Source organism: Sinocyclocheilus grahami, unplaced genomic scaffold (genome assembly GCF_001515645.1).
Source record: "Sinocyclocheilus grahami isolate Dianchi unplaced genomic scaffold, SAMN03320097.WGS_v1.1 scaffold58.1, whole genome shotgun sequence".
Taxonomy (NCBI): Eukaryota; Metazoa; Chordata; class Actinopteri; order Cypriniformes; family Cyprinidae; genus Sinocyclocheilus; species Sinocyclocheilus grahami.
Genome location: NW_015505237.1, coordinates 489,577 through 514,095, shown reverse-complemented (window position 1 = coordinate 514,095; position 24,519 = coordinate 489,577). Strand labels below are relative to the sequence as shown.

General features: G+C 37.8%; 1 protein-coding gene across 1 annotated transcript; it reads right to left on the bottom strand.

The window, feature by feature from the left end:
• Positions 1-2,776: 2,776 nt before the first annotated feature.
• Positions 2,777-24,240, bottom strand: zbtb10 (zinc finger and BTB domain containing 10). The gene is made up of 4 exons (XM_016270799.1): positions 23,109-24,240; positions 15,604-16,525; positions 7,438-7,613; positions 2,777-5,148 (listed from the first exon to the last, which is right to left on the bottom strand). The coding sequence occupies exons 1-4, from the start codon at positions 23,757-23,759 to the stop codon at positions 4,849-4,851; spliced, it is 2,049 nt and encodes a 682-aa protein (XP_016126285.1). The 5' UTR covers positions 23,760-24,240; the 3' UTR covers positions 2,777-4,848.
• Between the last annotated feature and the right edge of the window lie 279 nt (positions 24,241-24,519).

Here is a 24,519-nt window from a genome sequence, read left to right as displayed (position 1 = left end):
AGATAGATAGATAGATAGATAGATAGATAGATAGATAGATAGATAGATAGATAGATAGATAGACAGATAGATAGAACAATGTATAGGTATAACAATGTATATGAATAAATGTATAACACTGAACAAAAATATATCTATCTGTAGAGATAGATAGATAGATAGATAGATAGATAGATAGATAGATAGATAGATAGATAGATAGATAGATAGACAGATAGATAGAACAATGTATAGGTATAACAATGTATATGAATAAATGTATAACACTGAACAAAAATATATCTATCTGTAGAGATAGATAGATAGATAGATAGATAGATAGATAGATAGATAGACTGATAGATAGATAGAACAATGTATATTATAGATAGATATAAAAACAATGTATATGAATAAATGTATAACACTGAACAAAAATATATCTATCTGTAGAGATAGATAGATAGATAGATAGATAGATAGATAGATAGATAGATAGATAGTTAGCACAATGTATATTATAGATAGATAGGTATAAAAACAATGTATATGAATAAATGTATAACACTGAACGAAATCTATCTATCTATCTATCTATCTATCTATCTATCTATCTATCTATCTATCTGTCTATCTAAGATTAATCTACATGGTTGTAACAGACAATAAGCATAATTAACATTTTCAAAACTATGAAACTCACCTGTTTGATTGTCATTTATGAAAAGAAGAGCTTCCGTTTGAAGGTTGACCTTGATATTGTTTTTTTTCCTAGATATTTTTAGTTGGATTCTATATAAAGTTCATGTGGTTTTAGGGGTACTGAGTGATAATGCCATAATTTTGTAAAAATAAAGAGAAAATTAACAAAAAACCTAGAAACGTTATCTGACGTTGTGAAAGAAAGTAATTGTCTGCCATCTAGTGGACAGAAATGGGACTGTATGAAGAGTCAGACTGTCAGACTGTCTTCAGTCATCATTATACTAAAACAAAATGTAAACAGGTAATGTAAAATCAAGGCATGTTAAATAACACCAAACAGTTTTGGCAACATGTAGACTACGAAGCTGCAACTACCAATGTTCAAATAAATCATTATCAAATAATTCGAGGCAGCCTTTTTTTGAGAAAGTAAAAATGCAGAAAGTTTTCTGTGAGGGGTAGGTTTAGGTGTAGGGCGATAGAACATTTTACGGTTTGTACAGTATAAAAACCATTACGCCTATGGAGAGTCCCTACAAGGATAGCTGACCAGACTGTGTGTGTGTGTGTGTGTGTGTGTGTGTGTGTTTAGTAGCGAAATTGTTGTACCAACTGACACTCCACTGCTACTTTCTTTTTGGATTACAATTAACTAAAATATAGTTCATGATCCATTAGAAGAAATTGTATAAAAATATTACTTGAAAATCCTAAAGTTCTTTTTCTGTGCTTTAAAGGTAAATAAGTAAAAAAATAAATCAAACGTCTGTCGCTAAAAAAATTAATTTAACATGAAGTACAATTTCGGGGAACGTCCACTAGATGATAGTGCAGTGTGATACAGAAGTGATGACTGCATGAGGAGATGATGAAATGTGAAATATAGAATCACATCTACTTCTCATCAGTCCTGCTGTATCCTGAAGAGGAACATCTTGGGCTCTCACGTAAACACCAAATGTTTGGGGGGGTTTCCTTAGACGACTTCCTCTATTTGACTGACATCATAGTTCAGTAGTTATGTCATTTTGCACAAATCGTGAAACAAATAAGTAAGTAAATATAAACATATCATTCTGCAGTATCTTAAATAACATTACTGTGACAATGTTTAGCAAAGTTTGGTTCATGTACGTTTAGAGGAAATTGAGATTTCAGTGCCAAAGTGCAGGAAAAACGCATACCTGCATTATATTAAATACAAATAATGCGAATTCATGTCAGTTCACTGTGCATATGCAAGTATGAGCGCATTTACTTTAAAAAGAGGTTTGTTTCTGGTGCTCCAAAAACAGCAACATTGTGATAAAGTGATTTGTTTTTTTGTTTTGCTTTGCACTGTTAATATCTATGCTTGTAACCTATGTAAACAATGCCACTCCACTAATCTTGCGGTTTTGAGCTTTATCTGCAATATTTTTCAGAAACGTCTGTTTGTATAACAAGACTCGACAGTGTAAAATCCAACAAAACTGCACTAGAAATGTGCATATCCACACGCATGTTAAATTTGTAGGTCAACGCTGACAAATTCATAAATTACAAGATATGACAGATCACCCTTGAGCACCCTCAAAACTTCCTCTGATTAGTGCAATAAGACAGTACAGCACAGAGAAATATCAAAGTTTTATTTTAAAATTTATAATAGAGGAACAGTAGTACAATTGAAAGAGAAGGAAAATGTATTCATTTGAGTTCTTGAAAAAACATAAAAAGAATAACCTGATTTGATTTGTGTTTGAGGTGAGCCCGTGGCCCCGTTTGCATCACTGTAAGAGAGTTGAAAAATACATCTTTGAAACAGCTTTTACAAAATACAGCTGAAAAAAACCTTCATCTGTAGTGTTTTTTTTTTCTTTTTTGTCTGTTATGTCCATATACAGCATAAAGTCAAAGGAGTACATTAATGTGAATTGAACAGATACACAGACAAAACAAGAAAAACCATAAACCGACATGATGGTGAACGTACACATGTGAACAGAAAGTGTGAAGTTTGGTGAGAACAGTGAAAGCCAGGCCAAGGTTTTAAACCGGTTAACTGCAGCGACGTGCCATCTTTTAAATCAACTAATTAAATATCTATATATTTTTTTTTTCATAATCTTTCATATAATATGTATATAATATCCCTCCCACAGTGATCTGAAGGTAAGCAATACAAACAGGATCTTCTATACAGCTTTTAAAATACACTTTCATCTCGAGTAAAGGGAAAGATAGACGATTTCTGTATCAGTATAGCACTTCAATATATCCACTGCATTTGAACAGAAACTCCTGCTCCTAGATATTAACCACAAACAATAGTTCTTAAAAAATATGTGCTTAAAATGAAATAAAAAAACACAATGGATGAACAAAAACAAAATTAATCCTCAAAAGGTAGGACAAATAAAACAATATAAGCATCTAAGGGTAAAGTGAATGATTGACTTTAGAATAAAAACATTTAAATCTGACGACATACATAAGCAAGGATTTACACTAAATATTTACCTGGATTTGTTACACATTATCTTTAACAATTAAACAACGATTTTGGTAGGACAAATAAAAATTAACAGTCTTGATTGCATTTTGGAGTCAATACATATATAGCATTAAATAATGAAATGTCAAAAAAAACAAAAAAACAAAGCTCAGTATGGAATAAAAAACAACAGTTTTGATTTATTTCCATCCAGACCGGCTTTGGGGAAATAAGAAATTATCAAACGCAGAACAGTAAGTGCCGTCTATGTACTTCCATAGACCTTCCGTTCTACTTGAGCACAAGCAAAGTGTTTTCCACTCAGCAGACACACGACAAAGTCCAAATAAACGAAACCGAAATGATCGCAAATATTACAGGGGACCAAAACGATGTTTGGGAGTCTATTGCAAACCACCTCTTTCCATCTGCATTCTTCAAAAATAGTACACAGGTCGTTCAAGTGATTCAAAGTAAGCTCAGTACCACTAACCAACTCAGGAGGGTCAAGAACATCAGGTCGTTCCATCTGTACAAGTACTGCCAGTAGTTTTAACAACAACAAATGGTTTGTGTGTGTGTGCATGTGCATTTCATAGAAAAGACGTTAAAAACAGAAAAGCATACCTGATAGGCTCCTTAGCGCAACAGTGTAAAATACAAAGCTGATTAGTATAACTGAGTTGAGTAGGCTTTACGATTATTAACATCATATACAGCTTGTAGGTCCAGTATTTAAAAATAATAATAAAAATAAAAGCGTTACAGCACCAAACGTTTCCATCATTTGGCAAAATTCAAGCTTTAAGTGAATGTCAAAATGCTTATAAAGTGTTACTGTGATGCTGTGATTCAAATAAAGCTAGCAATAATATTGTCCCCTTATATTTTAGCATTTTCTCTTTTTCTGTTTTTTTCTTTCTCTGCTTTATGTTCTCTCAGCATTTTCAGTAGTTTTGTGTCCTGCAAAAAATCTTGGTGTGCGTTCTGCTTGGCACGATCTAACAGCCCCATATAACTTAATTATAAATATGGCTGTGGTCAATTAGAGTCACAAAACAGATTTTTGGTTCCAAGATTTGTGCAGGGAAAAGGAAAATATATATATATTTATATATTTCATAAAATTTCATGACAACATTTACCTAGAAAGGAAATACACACACGAAAAAAAAAAAAATCTTCCTGTAAGCGGAATTTCTATAATGCTCCTTCTTTGTTGAGCTCCTCCTCTGAGCAATATACGATCAGGTCTGTCAGGAAGCGCAGCTATGAACTGAAAACAAGCAGACGTACATAAAAAAAATCGAATTCTATCAAGACCATAATATCTTTCTTCATAAATTAAATAATTAATATTTATTTTAATATGATTGGCCTATTATAACTCAGAAACGCTGTACACCCTCATCCCCTACAAAAGAAAAAAAAAATACATCACAGAAAAACCTGATTTTTTTTTGTTATATATCATTAAACCTCTTTCGCTCACAGGCACATGGCCCAGACTCTGACACACAGAACAATCTTTAAATATTGGAGTCCCTCTCTAACAAAGCTATATATCTCTTTGACATAACTTCACGTGCAACAAAGAGGTTTGATAGCACTTTGGAATTGTTGATTGTTTCCCAGCTATTTTTTTTTCTTTGCATTTTGATTCGTTTCTCTACCAGGTTATGTCTAAATTAGTCCTTCTCGGGGGTGGCACCCGCATCACCCTCGCAGTTGGATTGGTCAATCTCATTGGGCTCCTCCCCTTCTGCCTCCATGTCCTCGTCTCCCTCTCCGGCCTCGTCAAAGTCTTCGTCGCGGGCGAATTCCAGGTCCTGCATGCCCTCCAGACCCTCCTGCGAGCCTTGGTGGGAGTCGGCGCACTCCACGCACACGCCGTAGCGCCGAGAGCCGTGCCGTATGCCCACGCTGGCCGCCAACATGAAGATCTTCTTGCATACCATACACTTGTATTTCTTATCCTTTTTGTGAACCTGCAAATGAATGTCATGGACAGGGATATTAGTGAGTGAAGAAAGATAACATTAGTGAGTATTACAATATTGTGAATGAAATCAGCCTGTGGCTGAATATTGTAAAACCTGTCAAGAATGTCTATCATGTCACTCCAAAATCAAAGGACATAAATAAGACATTATATTACACAAGGAAATTTCTTAGGAACGCAAACATAATAATTAAGCACTTCCATTGGGGAATTGTCATTAGCGTAATGCAAATAAAATATATGTGACCCTGGACCACAAAACCAGTCATAAGGGTCCATTTTTCGACATTGAGATTTATACATCTTCTGAAAGCTGAATAAATACGCTTTCCATTTATGTATGGTTTGTTAGGATAGGACAATATTTGGCCGAGACACAACTATTTAAAAATCTGGAATCTGAGGGTGCAAAAAAAATCTAAATATTGAGAAAATCGCCATTAAAGTTGTCCACACAAAGTTCTTAGAAATGCATATTACTAATCAAAAATTAAGTTTTGATATATTTATGGAAGGAAATTTACTGACAAGTTACACAAAAAAATCGATTTAAATTATAAATATACTTTATTTTAATGAAAATTATAATAATAAGAAATCAGATAAACTGTATATTGCTGTAGTCGTGTGTTTATTAGTCACGTTGAATCAATGAAAGCAGTTGAATCTTCTGTTTATTCAGCTGCAGCGATAGGCATTTTCTGGGTTTCTTCTGCGAGGTGTATTTGGTGTTTCAGCGCGAGAGCGCCCTCTGGCCTTTGGACAGATATTTACTGCTGATCACAGAACCGTGCTTCAATCGCAGCTTCTGTCGAATCACAATCTCGATTCCATTTTGATTATCGTGCAGCCCTACTGTGTATTATATGCAATTATGACATATATAAATGCACGTGTAAATACAAAAAGTAAATGTAAAAAAAATTTATATTATATAAAATGAACATTTAAACAAATACTCGATTGCATTTTGTCTGTGTCAAGTAACCGGCAAAATACCGGAAATGGCGCTTTCCACTGTTATCATGTACATGAGAGGACCGTCTCAAACTCCATCTCTGCATATTGCTGTGAGTTTGCATTTATTATAACGTATAAGCAAACAGTTCATCATGATTTCAGACTAAACAAACAAAAAAAAGTTTAAACCTTCACTCTGTTTACACGTTTTGATGTCCGCATATTTAAGAAATTACATTGGCTGTAGCATTTCTGTCATAAAGTAATGGCCGAATATTAAAGATAATGTGGACATTTGAATTAAATGTTGTTTAGTCAATATTAAACAAGGATTAGATTGAGCTGTAAAGTGTAATAAGCAAACGGTTCATCATGATTTCAGACTAAACAAATAAAAAAAAAGTTTAAACCTTCACTCTGTTTACACGTTTTGATGTCCGCATATTTAAGAAATTACATTGGCTGTAGCATTTCTGTCATAAAGTAATGGCCGAATATTAAAGATAATGTGGACATTTGAATTAAATGTTGTTTAGTCAATATTAAACAAGGATTAGATTGAGCTGTAAAGTGTAAAAACAACTGTCAGGTCGTTGGCGCCCTCTGCAGGCATTTGTTATAATGCGAAAAAGTATGTTAGCTCTATTGTTTATAATACATTATGTATTTTAACAGTTTTGTTCAATAAAAACATACGATTACTTGGTTTTGATACTTTATTTGAACTAATTATTATTGCCTCATTGCCATTATATATATATTTTAAGTAATCTTAAAAGATCTTGTTCGCTTAGGTCTATTTGTATTACAAAAAAAAATAAATTAATAATAATTATCATGATCAGAATAATCAACTGATTACTTGATTACCAAAATAATTGTTAGTGACAGTCTTATAACAAAGACATTTAAAATGTATGTAATATAAAACAATAGAAATATTAATATTAATAGATTTTAAATGTTTACATATATTTATAACTGTAATTTCAATTATTTAATTAGAATGAAATTATATACTTTCTAAACGATATGTATGCTGATTTCTTAAAAAAAAAAAAATAAGACAAAAAAAAGGTAAAGCTTAGAAAGCTTCAAATAAAAACATCAAATAAAAACATCCAAATGAATTAATGTAATTTGGGGGGAAATATGGAGGAAAATATGCTCAATTGACATGAAAATGGTCCCAATGCAATAGTACATAGTGGTTTAAAAATATGCTTTGTTTTCTTGAAATAATTATTCTATAGATGTCAGGGTGAAATGTTTTTCTGAGATTCACCCACTATAAACACTCGTGCTTCTGTCTTACCAGGGAATGTCTCTTGACGTGTTCTCTGCGAGTGAACAGCTTTCCGCAGATGTCACAGCTGAAGGAGCGCACGCCCGAGTGGATGATCAAGTGTCTCTTTAGTGTTCGCCGGTGCTTGGCAATGTAGTTACAGTGGGGACACTTCAGCTTATTGAGGGCGTTTTCAGGCGCTTCGCCTAGGAGAAACCACACAAACAAACAGATTCTCAGCACTTTTCAGACCGGTTCCCGAGATATAAACAATTCAGCCTGAGATCTGCCAAGCCAGCAGATGCAGTTCGTCTTGTCAGAGGCAGAATTTTCTCCATTCGCGTTATCAGCTCTAATTGTCAGTTTTGTGATATGTGACGTGCAAAAAAAAAAAGTGGCTTTGTGTGGCTTAGGAGAGAAAATTAGCGTGTATAAGCGCCTGTATGTACCCTCAGTGTCACCCTCACATAAATTTTTTTTTTAAATGCTGTGAAAATGTGCTAGTTGCTATGGAAACCACATGCCAGAAGCCATAACTATATTAGTCTAATGCGATTTTCTACTGATAAACAAGCTGTATAAAACACAAGAACTCTTTCCTTCTAGCCACCATTCCTCTCCACAAAGATACATTCAGAAACAGCCTAATTGTTTATCTGGGAGAAACTACTGTATAGTGTGTATAAATTGCAATCTCTGCTTTTCGCTTCTGAAAAGATTCATCCCAACACTCAAGCTCTCTTGGGAGCAGTGTCTTGTGACAATTAGACCGGAGCTGCCTGTACTACAGCATGTGGGATTGGGGGGTGGGATCCAGCTTTGTTTGAGCCAAAATGGACAAAACAAAGGGTCGTCAAGCAGGTTTCCAAGGGGGTGACGAGAGCCAGATCACCTGGGAATTCAATCGAGGCTCTAAACACCACCTTGCGGGCTAAAGAAGGCCTGACAGCAGCTGTGCCATTTGTTTGAGTCGACAGGCTTGAAATTAAAGTTTAATCTGTTACTAGGGGCTTGCTGGTACTTGAAATGGTTAATGATTAACTTGGATTCTCAATGGCCAGGCCGGAGTCATATAAACATATGTGCAAATGGTGAGACTCTTCTCGCTGGGAATCTCGCAGTAGGCTGGACGAGACTTGCTAGGCCAGATCTGAGAGATTGGTGGAAAATGGGCTCAAGGTTTTAACCGACCCCACCCTGTAAGTGCTAAGACTGGCCTCAACCCCCTAAGGAAACACTGTATTGCCTCTTAGGCCTGAAATATACTCAATTATGCAAGTACACGAATGCTTATAGCTAGTAGCTACACATCGTTGTTGTCCGAAAAGTGACTAAATGCAAGTACATGTTTGCAGACATGAGCAGTAACTAAATAACTACATTTGAAGAAAACAATCCCTCCCTCTGAGTACTGACGTTTGCAACACACTGGTGAGGTATTCGATGTTGCTGTACTTTCCAGCCTTAAAGGGACAGTTCCCCCAAAAATGAAAAATCTGCAATTAATTACTCACCCTCATGTCGTTCCAAACCCGTAAGACCTTCGTTCATTTTCAGAACATAAACTTATAAAAAAATATATTTTGGATGAAAATCACAGAGCTTTCTGACCCTGCATAGACTGCAACACAACTGACACGTTCAAGGCCCAGAAAGGTAGTAAGTACATTGTTAAAATAGTCCATGTGACATCAGGGGTTCAACTGTAATTTTATGAAACTACGAGAATACTTTTTGTGTGCAAAGAAAACAAAAATAACGACTTTACTGAACAATTCTTGATGTCAGATGGACTATTTTATCAATGTCCTTCCTTACTGCCTTTCTGGGCCTTAAATGTGGTAGTTCCGTTGCTGTCTATGCAGGGTCAGAAAGCTCTCAGAATCAGATTTCATCAAAAATATCTTTAAGTTTGTGTTCTGAAGATGAATGAAGGTTGGGTTTGGAACGACACGAGGCTGAGTAATTAATTGCAGAATTTTCCTTTTTGGGTGAACTATCCCTTTAAAGCCCATTCACAGCGACAATAATTATAACGATTAAGACAGTTTTAAAAATGGTTCAAAATTTTAAAAGTATAGCACAGTCCATACCTTAACTACAATGACAGTAGAACAATATCATTGGAATCTCTTTTAGAATATTTTTTTTCCAGTTGATGAACAATATAAACATCATCAGCCAATCAAAACGCACCCTGCTTTAAAGAGCTTGAGCATTTAAAATAGTAGACGACCATACTTCAGCATGCTTATAATAAGGTTATTGTGCGTTGGTGTGGACGCTAATATAGTTATCGATTTTAGTGTGAACAGGCCTTTACGGTTCGCTCTCATACATCAGGGAAAAATCCTTGACAATTTCACACCACTATGTGTGTCTATTTGTAAAGATCATGACATTGCGTAAGGCAGCAACTGTAAATGTGTGTATGGGTGTGCGGAAGAGATATGATGTGTAAATAAATGGGTGAAGCCCTAACAGTGGATCATCTTGCACACTGTGGATTAGCAGGCAGGCGGGCCAAAGCCGTCAGATCCCATTGTAAGTACCTCTGCAGTGGGTCCACTCTGCCTGGGTCAATATTTGGAATGGCAGAGATAGTTGGGCTGCATTAGCAGGATTAGGGCGGGACGGCCCCTGGCAGCGCTGCACCTCAGAAGAGGGAATCGTGGGTAGTGTGTGTGTGCATGTGTGTGTGTCACTGCTGAAAATCAACAATTCAACCGTCCTGTTTGGAAAGAACTCAAGCATTTATGGTGATGGATCCTGCTGCGTGATGTGTGAGACAGAACAGACAGAACTCATCCAAGCGCAACAAAGTTTTATCGAAAAGTAATTTGTCGGTTCACGCCAAAAGTGAAAATGATACATAACGTGACAACAGTGTTGTTATTGTTAACTAAAACTATTATTATTAATTAAAATATATATAAAATGTCTATTCAAATGAAATAAAATATAAATATTAGACAAATTAAAACTTTAATTAAAAACGTAATAATTATTAAAATTTTCTAATTAAAAATTAGAAATGCTGCCTTGGCAACTAACTGAAATAAATCTTAAGTACAAAAAATGTATTTTGAAGTACTAAAATTACTAAAACTGAAAGAGATAAAAACTATTAATAATAATAATAATACTAATAATAATAATAATAATAATTGGAATAAAGCTGAAATAAAATAAAAATATTAGACAAAAAATAGAAACTTTAACAACTTAAATTAGAAATGCTGCCTTGGCAACTAAAATAAATAAGTTTGAAGTACTAAAATTACTCAAACTGAAAGGAATTAAGACAAACTATTAGTAGTAGTAATTGTATTTATATTAATTGAAATAAAGCTAAAATACCTTTTTTTCCCATCTAATATATTTGATTTTTACTTAAACCTACATGGAAATTAGAAATGGTGTTGTTGTGAAATAAGTTTAAGTACTAAAATGACTAAAAATTGAAAAAGTTAAATCTATATAAAAATATTTAAATAATAATAACAATAATAATGAATAAAATCACTTAAACTTAAATTAAAATGAAAACTGAAAATATACTGGAGCGGTACCTTTTCAAAAGATACACGTTTGTATCTTTTAGGTACTAATATGGACTTTTGGGGTACAAAGGTGTACCATTTGAAAAGGTACCACCCCAGTGACCGCTTTTGTACATTTATTTCCTGCGAGTGTGCAAAAATAAAAGCCAATTCTAATTATTAATAAATGCGATAAAGTAGTATAGAAGAAATACTAATATAACAATGTTTTACACAACTGCTGCTAATTAAAAGATATCTAATGTAGAGCTATCTGGATATAAACACAGCAAAACAATGACATTTCTCAGTGGGCAGAGCTACCCATAATATTTATAATATAATTATTATAAATGTAACATGTTTATACACTATGAGTGCTTATAAAAATGTTTTAATTACATATTACAAATTATGTCAAAAGTTGAAATTAATAGTTTATTATTGAAATACATTATGATTTTATTGTTTTTTTTTTTAGAAGTAATCATACTATATTTACGTAATAAACTGACAGGGTTTAAGCAATAAGCAACATTCTCTTTCACGGAAAAAGCCCAATGTGTGAAAAAGGAAGTGGGTAGTCAACATGGACGCAAGTACACAGGCGAGTACGTAAGCATATGTAGGCAAACACAGCCACACACATGCCTTGCAGGTGTGAGCCGCCAGCTCGGCACATTTAAGTGCCCTCAGGAATATGAGCTAAGTGCATTTGAGGCCGTTTAGGAAGCCTGAGGGTAGAACTTTTCCCCCGCTTTACTTCATTATCCTGCATTAGAGGAGTCGACGATGGCGAGAGAAAGCCTCTTCTCAGAATCGCGTCACTTAAGACATGATACTATACCACGCACCGCTCTTCTTAATGGGGGCAGAGTTTGAAGCATGACAGCTCGGCAGGCTAGAGATTACGCAGGTTTTTGTGGTATGAGGCGAAGGGAGGGCAGACTCCCTTAATAAGGGCAGAAGAAAACGGACTGGCCACTCTAATTAAAAAGAGAAGATGGTCTTGCTGCCTTGAGCTGCACAGGGCCTGAGGACAAGCAATCATGATGCAAGACCATGGTTGGCCGACTGCCACAGCTAAAGGTTTAGACATGTATGCGTGTGCACGTGGGCGAGAACGTGCTTTCGTATTATTATTTAGTATTTAGCACATTCCATCTTGAAAATAAAAGATGTAACAACATATCAGCTAACGTTTTGTACATCAGCGGAGTGGAAAAAAGTTTAGAATTACAATACACGGGAAAATCAACAGCTACAGTGTGCAAGCTGTAGAAACTACGTTAAAATTGGCTGAGAACGTCATTTCATCTGGAGTGTATGGAAACAATATAATGTAGAAAAAGAAATGTAAGATGGGAATATGGATTGTAAGTTTGTATCGTGAAAAGTGGGCATTTTATACCAGATTTGCAGTCAAAAGAACTACATGACTCCTTAAACAGTTTCAATGCCCATTGGTTGAATCCTAAGCGACCTCGATGATGTCAACAGAAAAGTAATTTCAGTGCAAGTTACATTTTTTTGATAAAAGATTATGAAGACAAATATAATATTTCTTAACATGTATTAATTCAATCTTGCACAGTGAAACTGACCATTAATTATTAATGACGTAAAAAGGTTCATTTTGATTTTAATGTTGACTTGTGTTGCCAGTATCACATTCAAATAACATACATTGTTTTTTTAAGTTGGCAACTAAAATAAATAAGTTTGAAGTACTAAAATTACTCAAACTGAAAGGAATTAAGACAAACTATTAGTAGTAGTAATTGTATTTATATTAATTGAAATAAAGCTAAAATACCTTTTTTTCCCATCTAATATATTTGATTTTTACTTAAACCTACATGGAAATTAGAAATGGTGTTGTTGTGAAATAAGTTTAAGTACTAAAATGACTAAAAATTGAAAAAGTTAAATCTATATAAAAATATTTAAATAATAATAACAATAATAATGAATAAAATCACTTAAACTTAAATTAAAATTTTTATCTTTTAAAAATCTTTTAGGTACTAATATGGACTTTTGGGGTACAAAGGTGTACCATTTGAAAAGGTACCACCCCAGTGACCGCTTTTGTACATTTATTTCCTGCGAGTGTGCAAAAATAAAAGCCAATTCTAATTATTAATAAATGCGATAAAGTAGTATAGAAGAAATACTAATATAACAATGTTTTACACAACTGCTGCTAATTAAAAGATATCTAATGTAGAGCTATCTGGATATAAACACAGCAAAACAATGACATTTCTCAGTGGGCAGAGCTACCCATAATATTTATAATATAATTATTATAAATGTAACATGTTTATACACTATGAGTGCTTATAAAAATGTTTTAATTACATATTACAAATTATGTCAAAAGTTGAAATTAATAGTTTATTATTGAAATACATTATGATTTTATTGTTTTTTTTTTTAGAAGTAATCATACTATATTTACGTAATAAACTGACAGGGTTTAAGCAATAAGCAACATTCTCTTTCACGGAAAAAGCCCAATGTGTGAAAAAGGAAGTGGGTAGTCAACATGGACGCAAGTACACAGGCGAGTACGTAAGCATATGTAGGCAAACACAGCCACACACATGCCTTGCAGGTGTGAGCCGCCAGCTCGGCACATTTAAGTGCCCTCAGGAATATGAGCTAAGTGCATTTGAGGCCGTTTAGGAAGCCTGAGGGTAGAACTTTTCCCCCGCTTTACTTCATTATCCTGCATTAGAGGAGTCGACGATGGCGAGAGAAAGCCTCTTCTCAGAATCGCGTCACTTAAGACATGATACTATACCACGCACCGCTCTTCTTAATGGGGGCAGAGTTTGAAGCATGACAGCTCGGCAGGCTAGAGATTACGCAGGTTTTTGTGGTATGAGGCGAAGGGAGGGCAGACTCCCTTAATAAGGGCAGAAGAAAACGGACTGGCCACTCTAATTAAAAAGAGAAGATGGTCTTGCTGCCTTGAGCTGCACAGGGCCTGAGGACAAGCAATCATGATGCAAGACCATGGTTGGCCGACTGCCACAGCTAAAGGTTTAGACATGTATGCGTGTGCACGTGGGCGAGAACGTGCTTTCGTATTATTATTTAGTATTTAGCACATTCCATCTTGAAAATAAAAGATGTAACAACATATCAGCTAACGTTTTGTACATCAGCGGAGTGGAAAAAAGTTTAGAATTACAATACACGGGAAAATCAACAGCTACAGTGTGCAAGCTGTAGAAACTACGTTAAAATTGGCTGAGAACGTCATTTCATCTGGAGTGTATGGAAACAATATAATGTAGAAAAAGAAATGTAAGATGGGAATATGGATTGTAAGTTTGTATCGTGAAAAGTGGGCATTTTATACCAGATTTGCAGTCAAAAGAACTACATGACTCCTTAAACAGTTTCAATGCCCATTGGTTGAATCCTAAGCGACCTCGATGATGTCAACAGAAAAGTAATTTCAGTGCAAGTTACATTTTTTTGATAAAAGATTATGAAGACAAATATAATATTTCTTAACATGTATTAATTCAATCTTGCACAGTGAAACTGACCATTAATTATTAATGACGTAAAAAGGTTCATTTTGATTTTAATGTTGACTTGTGTTGCCAGTATCACATTCAAATAACATACATTGTTTTTTTAAGCTCAAATAATGTTAAAAACATAATATATTTCAGGTAATATGTTTCAGTATATATGCAGGCTTTGATCAGGCCCTCTAGAAAATTACATACTGTATACAGCATGCTGTTTTTAATACAGTCCACAACATGTTAGACATTGCATAACCACATTCAAATGAATGTAAACAACCTAAGATCTAATCGCATTCCCAAATATGAGCCATTTTTCTAATCAACTTAAATGGAAATTTACAGTCGAATGTAAACCATTTGCATGCTGAAAATTTGCATAGTGGGTACTCAGCATATCAAATTCACAAACAGTGCTAGTAGTACGATAACTTGCCATTTGGAACATGCCCCTAGGAAGAGGCATGACCATGGCCTAATGGTTAGAGATTCGGACATGTAACTCAAAGTTCGCAGGTTCGAGTCTCAGGGCCGGCAGGGATTGTAGGTGGGGGAGTGAATGCTCTCTCACACCCACAATACCACAACTGAGGTGAGACCCTTGAGCAAGGCACCAAACCCCCAACTGCTCCTCTCGGCACCGCAGCAAAAATGGCTGCCCACTGCTCCGGTGTGTGTTCACAGTGTGTGTGTGTGTGTGTGTTCACTACTCACTGCTGTGTGTGTGCACTTGGATGCTACTACTACCAAAGGCTTCACAGTCATGCACTAAAACTAGCCCTTGTGTGAGTGTGAGAGAGAGGTGTCAAAAACACCATTGTCATACGTGACAAACCTAATGATAGCACTGAAGTATGCTGATGAGTCTACATAATAGGGTGGCGACTATTCAAATAACCAAACTCCCACGACCTGAAAGAGCTCAACAGACACTTCCAGCACACAAGGAAATGAAAACATTTTCTTTTAAACTTGCTGGGTGTGTTTTTAATGACGCATAAATTGGTTATGACTGATGGTTTGAATTGGACTCTGTTTGAAGAGCCATTATGGTGCCCTTTTTTATGGTTTCTTTTAAGAGAAAGGCATGATGGGTAACGTACCGGCAGTCTCTGAGAGATAAGAGAAGTCCTCTCTGGTGTAAGAGGCAGTCGGTTGGATGAACATGCCCTCGTCAAAACCCTCTTCCGGCTCAGGTGGGATGTTGTAGACGAAGCGCTTGGCGGTCTGTTTTTTCCGCCTTCCGCTGCCCGGCTCAGGATGCGCCTCTCTCTTGACGGCGACCCCAGTGCCGGGATGTGGCTCGTTCCAGACGAACACCGGCCCCGGACCCTGTGGCTCCGTCTCCGTAGACTCTGACGAATTCTCTCCGCCCCAACCAGAGCTTCCCAAAGCGCAGCCTTCTCCACCGGACACCTCTATGTCACTGGGTTCATCCTTCACTTGCCCACTGGCCTTGATGGACAGCTTGGACAAGATGCTGGTGGCCCAGAAGTTGCTGGGCTTCTTGTCGGCACTCTGGCAGTCTTTCGCCACCGTCCGCCGCTTGTTGTAGTCGACCACCACAGAATCAGGGGCTTCCTGCTTGATGCTGATGTTAAGGGCGTCTTTGATGAAGGCGCGACAGGACTGGACCACCTCGGTCATCTGGAGGTAACTCGCCACGGACATCACCTCGATGGCATTCCGACTGGTGAGCAAGAGGTTGCCGGAGTACAGGAAGTCCAGGATGACAGAGAAGCCCTGCACGGCAGCCACGTCCAAGTGCGTGATGGTAGTTTGGTCGCAGTTCTCACTCTTCGTCAGGCAGTAGAGGGTCTTGAAGTAGCGGCTCCCAGCAACCAGGATGTTCTTGTGCGCCTTGAACACCTGGTCACCCACTATGATGTTGACGTCGCAGAGGATGCCGCTCTTGCGCTGTTTGTCCAGCTCCTGCAGCAGCTGGTAGCAGTAGGAGTTCTCATTGGGCTTGTTTCTATAGTCCTCCACCTCTGGGCTCTCCGTGTCCTCTGGCCTTTCCATCTCCTAGTGGAGTGACAACAAACAAAAATGAAATTCAGCATTAGTCTACAGTGTAAACATAAGGTGAAGGGCAGGTGTACGGTGACAACTCTGACTACAGAACTGGTTGAACAGGCTCAAAAGCTGCAGTACTGTGGGAACTACAGCGGTGGCAAACCCCCCGCTCAAAGGATGTAATCTCTGCGCCCCATTGTTAATGCTCTTTAAGATGAGAAATATTTGGCCATTATCCCATCTCATCATCAGTCTCCATCATCTGCTCTCACAATTAAGAGAGAGAGAGAGAGAGAGAGAGAGAGAGAGAGAGAGAGAGAGAGAACCGGCTGGTACCTACCAATGGGAGTGAATCTACACAATATATTTCTGGATTGCAAAGCAGATGTCCTAATCCATGCAGAAATTTATACCACCCTACATTTTTCCCCTCCTACCACACAGCTGGGTTTTTTGCTGGAGTAATTCAGATTAAATCTATTTCTCAGTGCGGAGGCCTTCCCAGCCCCCTCCTCCACACTGCTGGGCTTGTCCTGGTAGATGGGGTTATTACTGTAGCCTGATCCAGCTACAGCAGGCCCAACCAGTATTCAGAGAGCAAGAGAGAGAGAGAGTGTAGCCCCATTTCTCCACACAATGCCAGTCCTTTCCTCCAGGCTCATTGTTCACTATTGCTGCTTTAGTGCTACACTGAAGCTTTGTGAAGAAAGCACTTACAATTCCCTAGCACACTTACTGGTGAAGGTTGCAGAAAACTTAGAAAAACACAGCTGGAATTACAAAACCAGAGCTGGAATAAAATCCTGTCATATTTTACTCACTCTCATGTTGTTTAAAACCCGTACAACTCATTTGAATACACACACAAAAATATATTCTGAAAAAATGTTCATGCTGCTCTTTGCAATATAATGAGGTATCTTAAAAATACAGTAAAATATTGTGAGAGGGAGAGAGAGAGAGAGAGAGAGAGAGAGAGAGAGAACCGGCTGGTACCTACCAATGGGAGTGAATCTACACAATATATTTCTGGATTGCAAAGCAGATGTCCTAATCCATGCAGAAATTTATACCACCCTACATTTTTCCCCTCCTACCACACAGCTGGGTTTTTTGCTGGAGTAATTCAGATTAAATCTATTTCTCAGTGCGGAGGCCTTCCCAGCCCCCTCCTCCACACTGCTGGGCTTGTCCTGGTAGATGGGGTTATTACTGTAGCCTGATCCAGCTACAGCAGGCCCAACCAGTATTCAGAGAGCAAGAGAGAGAGAGAGTGTAGCCCCATTTCTCCACACAATGCCAGTCCTTTCCTCCAGGCTCATTGTTCACTATTGCTGCTTTAGTGCTACACTGAAGCTTTGTGAAGAAAGCACTTACAATTCCCTAGCACACTTACTGGTGAAGGTTGCAGAAAACTTAGAAAAACACAGCTGGAATTACAAAACCAGAGCTGGAATAAAATCCTGTCATATTTTACTCACTCTCATGTTGTTTAAAACCCGTACAACTCATTTGAATACACACACAAAAATATATTCTGAAAAAATGTTCATGCTGCTCTTTGCAATATAATGAGGTATCTTAAAAATACAGTAAAATATTGTGAAATATTATTACAAAATAAATTATTTTAAAAAGTAATTTATTCCTGTAATGGCAACGCTGAATTTCCAGCATCATTATGGTCTTCGGTGTCACATGATACTTCAGAAATCATCATAATATGCGGATTTGCTGCTCAATAAACATTTCTTATTATTATCAATGTTGACAACAGCCTGTGCTATTTAATATTTTTGTGGGAAAATTTTTTCATGATTATTAAAAGTATTTTTTTTTTTTTTAAAGTAGGCCTATTTGAAATAGAAATCGTTTGTAACATTATGAATGTCCTCAGTCACTTTTGATCAATTTAATGTGTTCTAACTGAATACAAGTATAAATTTTTGTTTAATAAATATCTTACTGAACCCACACCTCTGAATGATAGTTTAGTGACCAGGAACTGTCCAACTGCTAAAATGACACCTTAAAAGTAGTCCATATGATTTGCAGGGTATTCCAAGGCTTCTAAAGTCACATTATAGCGGTGTGTGAGGAAAAGACTAAAATTTAAAGCTTGAATGTGTAATTTTTTGACTCAGTGGCACTTTCATAACATTTCCCTATTTAAGCATCCCGACCAGTAACACTGACTTAACAGATGGTACGAGTTTGGGATAGGACTATCTGTTTGACAAACAATGGTAGACATGGGTTTTGAGAAACCTGTTTGAAAACCGCTTTTTGTGTATTTCTTAGATTAAAGAGACAAGCATGAATGAGAGCTGTAGTAAAAAGAGCAATTCTTCAATCTCCTTTTGGGTTACACTGACGTATGGAATGACATGAGGGTGCAAAGAAGTTTAATTAGTACATTTTGGAAGAATTTTCTTTCTTTTTTTGTAAACTACTTCAAAATAAAGAAAATAAAATGAAGTCTAAATGGCAGCACTGTTGAGTTCAGACAGATCTAGTGAAGAGCCGGTTTGAAGAATGAGGATGAGTTGGAGAAACAGGGGTGTTAGACAAGAATGAACGTCCGTCTGTGGTGTCACAATGTCCTCACTATTGTTCGCCTCTGTCTATCCAGAGAGAGCCTGACTGTGGGCCAAGCCAAGATATGGAGAGAAGGCAGATGAGGTGGCAGTAGAAAGCGGGTGTCAGGACATGCTAGTCCAGAATTAACCTCTTTTTCTTTCTCTCTCTTTCGTTCTCTCATGTACACTCGCACACGGTTCATCCTTTCTCCAGATGTGTAAACATATGCAAGAGAACAGATGCTTTTCGAAGATTCCCCCCATTAAACCCTGTCAAAATGAGTCTGTGGTGACAGTTTGACAGTCTTTTTCTTAATTGAATGTTTGTTATTGTTATTGTCTACAGTTGTGCTGCTAGGTCATTTGTGCCCTCTTTTTGTAAGCCATTTGGCCTGTGCAAACTGTACAACCAAACAATGAAAGGAAAAGACATTACTTTTACAATATCTATAAATGCCAAAATTATGATCTCATACGGTTGATGCTAATTGTGTTTCTCAAACAAATTTTTTTTTTTACTCATAAAAACCTAAAATTTTTGGATTTAATTTACACTACTGTTGTAAGGTTGTGGATTAGTAAGATTAAAAAGAATTGAATAGGGCCTACTTTTATTTAGAAAGAATGCATTCAATTCTTTAAAAGTGTCAGAAAAGACAATTTAGAATGTTTCAAAAGATTTACATTTCAAAAATAATTCTGTGCTTTTTATTCACCAAAGAATCTTGTAAAAAAATATGCAGCAATGTTTCCAGAAAAATGTTAAGCAGCACAACTGTTTTCAACAATAACTGTTGATAATAAAAAGGTATTGTATATTGATTAAAGAAAATGCTCCTTGAGCTGCAAATCAGCATTTTAGAATGATTTCTAAAGGATCATGTGACACTGAACACAAGAGTAATGGCTGCTGAAAATTCAGCTTTTCCATCATAAGAAAAAAAAATTATTTTAATTTTAAAATAAATATTTTAAAAAATACTGTTTTACTGTACTTTTAATTGAAAAATACACAGATATCTTCTTCAAAAACATTTGTAAAATTTTACCGACCCAAACCTTTTAATGGTAGTGTATGTAGAAGGAAAAAAAAGTATCGTTCAGAATGTGACACATCAAAGAAAATAGGAAACGGTGTGTTTTCGGATTAAAAAGTGTTGTACACGAAACTTGCTGTGGTTTCTCTCTCTGGTTTCCCACCCCAGACTTTCATTTTGATGCGAAACAGGAACATTATACAACCACCACCAATACCGCTGCCCTTCTCCTGCGCTGCAGTTAAACAGACAGTCGCCTAAAGCTCTTCAGGCGATGAGTTGCCAACACCCATTATTCTATTGTACACTTCCATCATGTTCCATTACCCGTAAACCAACAATAGCTCCCCAAAATTTAAACACATAGCCTTCAGCAACAGAGAGCCGTGCCTTTATCACCTACCAGGGCCGCGGTGAGAATACACTACACAAGTGGCACGTTAGGGGGACATTGTGCCTCAGACAACAGGGACGGCGGACTTGTTTTCCTTGTGCATAGTCTTCCTGAGCCATCCCAGCCCCTGAGGCCAGTGCCTGGTCCCCTCATCCAGATGCATGAACAATGCAGCAGTGTGCTTGACCCAAGGTGTGGGAGGGGAATGCCAGGATCTGGGCCTCCCAACAAAGAGCAGGGCTCATCGATACAAAATTCCAGGGAATTCTACCCCACCAGCACCAACACCACAACAGCCCCCCCAATACACACATATCTCACAGCAGCAGACAGTACAAGAGTGGAGACCCTCATCTTCATTGCGGCTCACTAATAACAGCAACAGAGGGCAAATACTTTGAGGGCGAAGTCTAGTCTGGAGAGTGAGGCAACCCAGATACCCTTCTTTAGGGGTAATTCAATTAGAGCAGTTTGATATGGACCAGTGAAGAAATTTTGCCCATTATGACGTACAGTTGCTGCACTGAAGAACATAATAGATCACAATTATGAAATTGGTAATTGGAGGATGTGGCCTATCAGAACAGCCTTTCTTTACTCGGACAGCAGCCGTCCTAATGTTTCACCCAATTAGGCTACTTTAAGACAGATACTATTCTTCTTTCACAATCTCGTGATCTCCATGTCCACTACTCTTATTGCTGAGATGTCAATGACAAAATCACTCTTAAAAATAATGATTGTTTATTGGCATCAATGATTCCATCAATAATCTTTAACGTCCACATTCTTAAAAATAAAGGTTCCAAAAGGGGTTTTCTCATCGACGCTATAGTATAAACATTTTTAGTTCAAAAAAGAACCTTTCAGTGATCAGTTTAGAAAAGAACCATTTTTGTTCTTAGAGTGAAGAACATTCTAATAATCTAAAGAACCTTTTTCCATTATGAAGAACCTTTTCAACATTGAAAAGGTTCCATGGATGTTAAAGGATCTTCATGGAACCATCGATGCCAGTAAGGAACCTAAACTGTATGGAACCAAAATGTTCTTTATAGTTGGAAAAGCTTATATTAAAATATTCTTCACACTATGAAAAAATAGTTATTTTCATAACCGTTCAGTTTTCTGGGAAACCCAAAATGGTTCCTCTATATGGCATCACTGAGAAAACCGCCTTTTTCATACAAACCTTTATTTTTAAAAGTGTACTAAATCACAAATACTATATTATATATGGAAAATAAATGTAGCATAGCACATTTACTCCACATATTACGCAACATACAGTTATAGTATTGTAAAAAGGTTGATTGACAGAGCAAAGTGATTGAACAGGAAAGCGTAACCGATCTTCTGTAGCGTCTTAACCCCTCTGTTGCTAGGTAGGCAGTGGTAATCTCTCCTCCTCCTTTCCTTCCTAATTAGTGAGGGGTATAAATTGAGTTAGTGGAACACTTTGTGTCACCCTGATTAGACTGGACATTATCATACCACACAATCCTAAGGGATTTTACTGGCAAACCAGTAACACGACATCTTCTGGAGAGCAACAGATAGGATTTAGTACATGAATCAATCATTTTGTGGCTTGATAAAGGACAGGGAATCAAAAGCATGAAAAAAAAAATCAATCAATAACTATTTATCTTAAACGACATGTCTTGGCATTGTACGATTCCTTCGGATACAGAATGCAGAAGTATCAAATATAAATTACATTTCACTATTACAATGCATTATTTCACAAAAGTGTTTCTCAGCTGCTGATATGATATGATTTACTCAAGCCTAATCTTATTCTGCTCGTTGCAGTGGCCTGCACATTTCAGGCATTGCTGTCCTTACAGGCGACATAATTCACTCTGACCCAATGTAGCAAGTCGCACACACTATCTATGGATCTTGGGGAGTCACCTAACACAATGCCTCTAATTTAGGTGCCCTAAAAGGGGAGGGTGAGATGTGCCAGAGGTCACTTTTTACAGCGAGGGGGTTGGGAAGGGGTGCGGCTCCCCAAAGGTAGCAGGGTCAAACCCTTGCCATTGTGTGACCTCTGTAGCAATCAGGTTAGTAACCATGACAACCAGGGTTGATAATTACAGTGCAGTGCAGGAAACGAGGACATACATTTTGAGCCACGGTCTCGCTTTATTATACTTTTGGTTCTGTTTAATAATACATATCTGATTGCAAATCATGTAAATAAAGAATTATAATAATATAAAACGCGACAACCCATCTATAATTGGCGGTCAAGTATCTATAAGGTCTCAAAAGATCGTAAAAACACAGAAAATTGATTTTACGCTTTAAATCACCTAAGTTAGTCGAGGGTCTTTTAGCTCAGCTCACCGACTGGCAGCGCTGATCCAGTTAGCGCCCATATGCTAAGCCTATACCTGAGTCTATAGCTAACAGACCTGTTAGCTCGCTAAACGGCTTTAAAAACAGCATTCCCGCTTCTAAATAGCCGGAAAAACGTCGATATTTGTAAACTACACACCGAACAGCACTGCCCAGGTCGGCTCCGTCGCGTTTCCGAGTGTCCCCGTCCCCATTATACCGCGGTGTGGACGTACCTGTCTGGTCGGGTCATTCCTGCCGTGCTCCGAGGACAGGTGATGCCTCAGCAGCAAGGCCCGCTTGTAGTTACGGCTGCCTTTCACCAGCTCGTCTCTGTTGTTGGTGGCGATGTTATGGCACCAGGAGCAAGACATCAGCCCTGTCTCCTGGCTGAATTTGAGCCAGGGAAACTCCTGCAGCCAGGAGGCTTGGAAGAGCGAGTGTTTCTGGAGCAGCAGCGTCTGAGGTCTCATCTCCAGCAGCGGCTTCCTAGCGGCCGCTTCCTCCGCCTCTCCCGCGCTACAGTCCTCGCGATTCACGCCGTTGCCGGTCGCCCACTTACAGCTCTCAGTTTTCACCATTATGCTGTTTAAAGCGCCTCTGTCATGATCTTTCCCCGCTGTCCAACTGCCCCCTTCCGGGTCCTCGTCCTCCTCTGCCTCCGGCTCCGTGCTGTCGCTCACGGACCCCCCGCCCTCAACTTTCCCCAGCGATGGTCCTTTCGCCCCCGGATCACCGTCGTCCGCTTGATCCGGTCTGTTCCCGTTCAGATGTCGGTCTTGACAGGCCGGGGCCTCACAGCTGGCTGCTCCGACGGCGCTGGCACCGGTGACGGCTAATCCACCTCCTCGGAAAGCCAGCGACCTGCGGTTTCGCTCTCCGGACATTTTCTTCAAATAAATTACAATCTACACTTTCTCAACAAAACAAAAATCCGATCGCGGCTCTCTTAAATAAAGTATTCCGCATGAAACGAGCCGTTTTTCCGCGCTCCGGCCTCCTGGTGAGAGTATGTAGGTTATGCGGAAATAAATAGGGGTTTTAAAGGCATAATGAATTTGAGGGTTCTGTCTGCGTCCGCGCAGGCCCCGCAGAGGTCGAATGGCAACGACTTCCCCCACAATGCATCTCGGTCCGAGGGAGGAGGAGGGGGGGCTCCTGTTAAAGGAAGATGGGGGTGACGCCAAACAGCCAGGGGTCTTTTGTGTCGATGACTGCACCCATTTTCCGCATGCTTTTTCTTCTATAGAAGTACACGTCTCGAACCAATAAGCCCTTGTATCCCTTGCGCGCCTCCCCTGCGCGTGGCTTTAAGACGCTCCATGTTTGTCGCGCGAGTCGTGATGCTCGGGACAGGTGGGTTCGTCGCAGTTATGAAGAGCGCCTGCATAGGTGGATTTTACAGGTGGAGGCAGATAAGGACGGATTGATTTTTTTATATCAATATCTCGAGTCACCTCTGTGTTTTTTAATAAAAAAACAATTTTAACAAAAAAAATTATAACTTTAATAACCTTTTTTATTTGAATTATGTATATATTTAAAAAAAAATATATTGTATTGGTCTTCAATAAAAAGCAAAATAGTTTAACTGATTTACGGTCACTTGTTTTATTGTCTTTTAATTTGTATAGCCTATATAATATA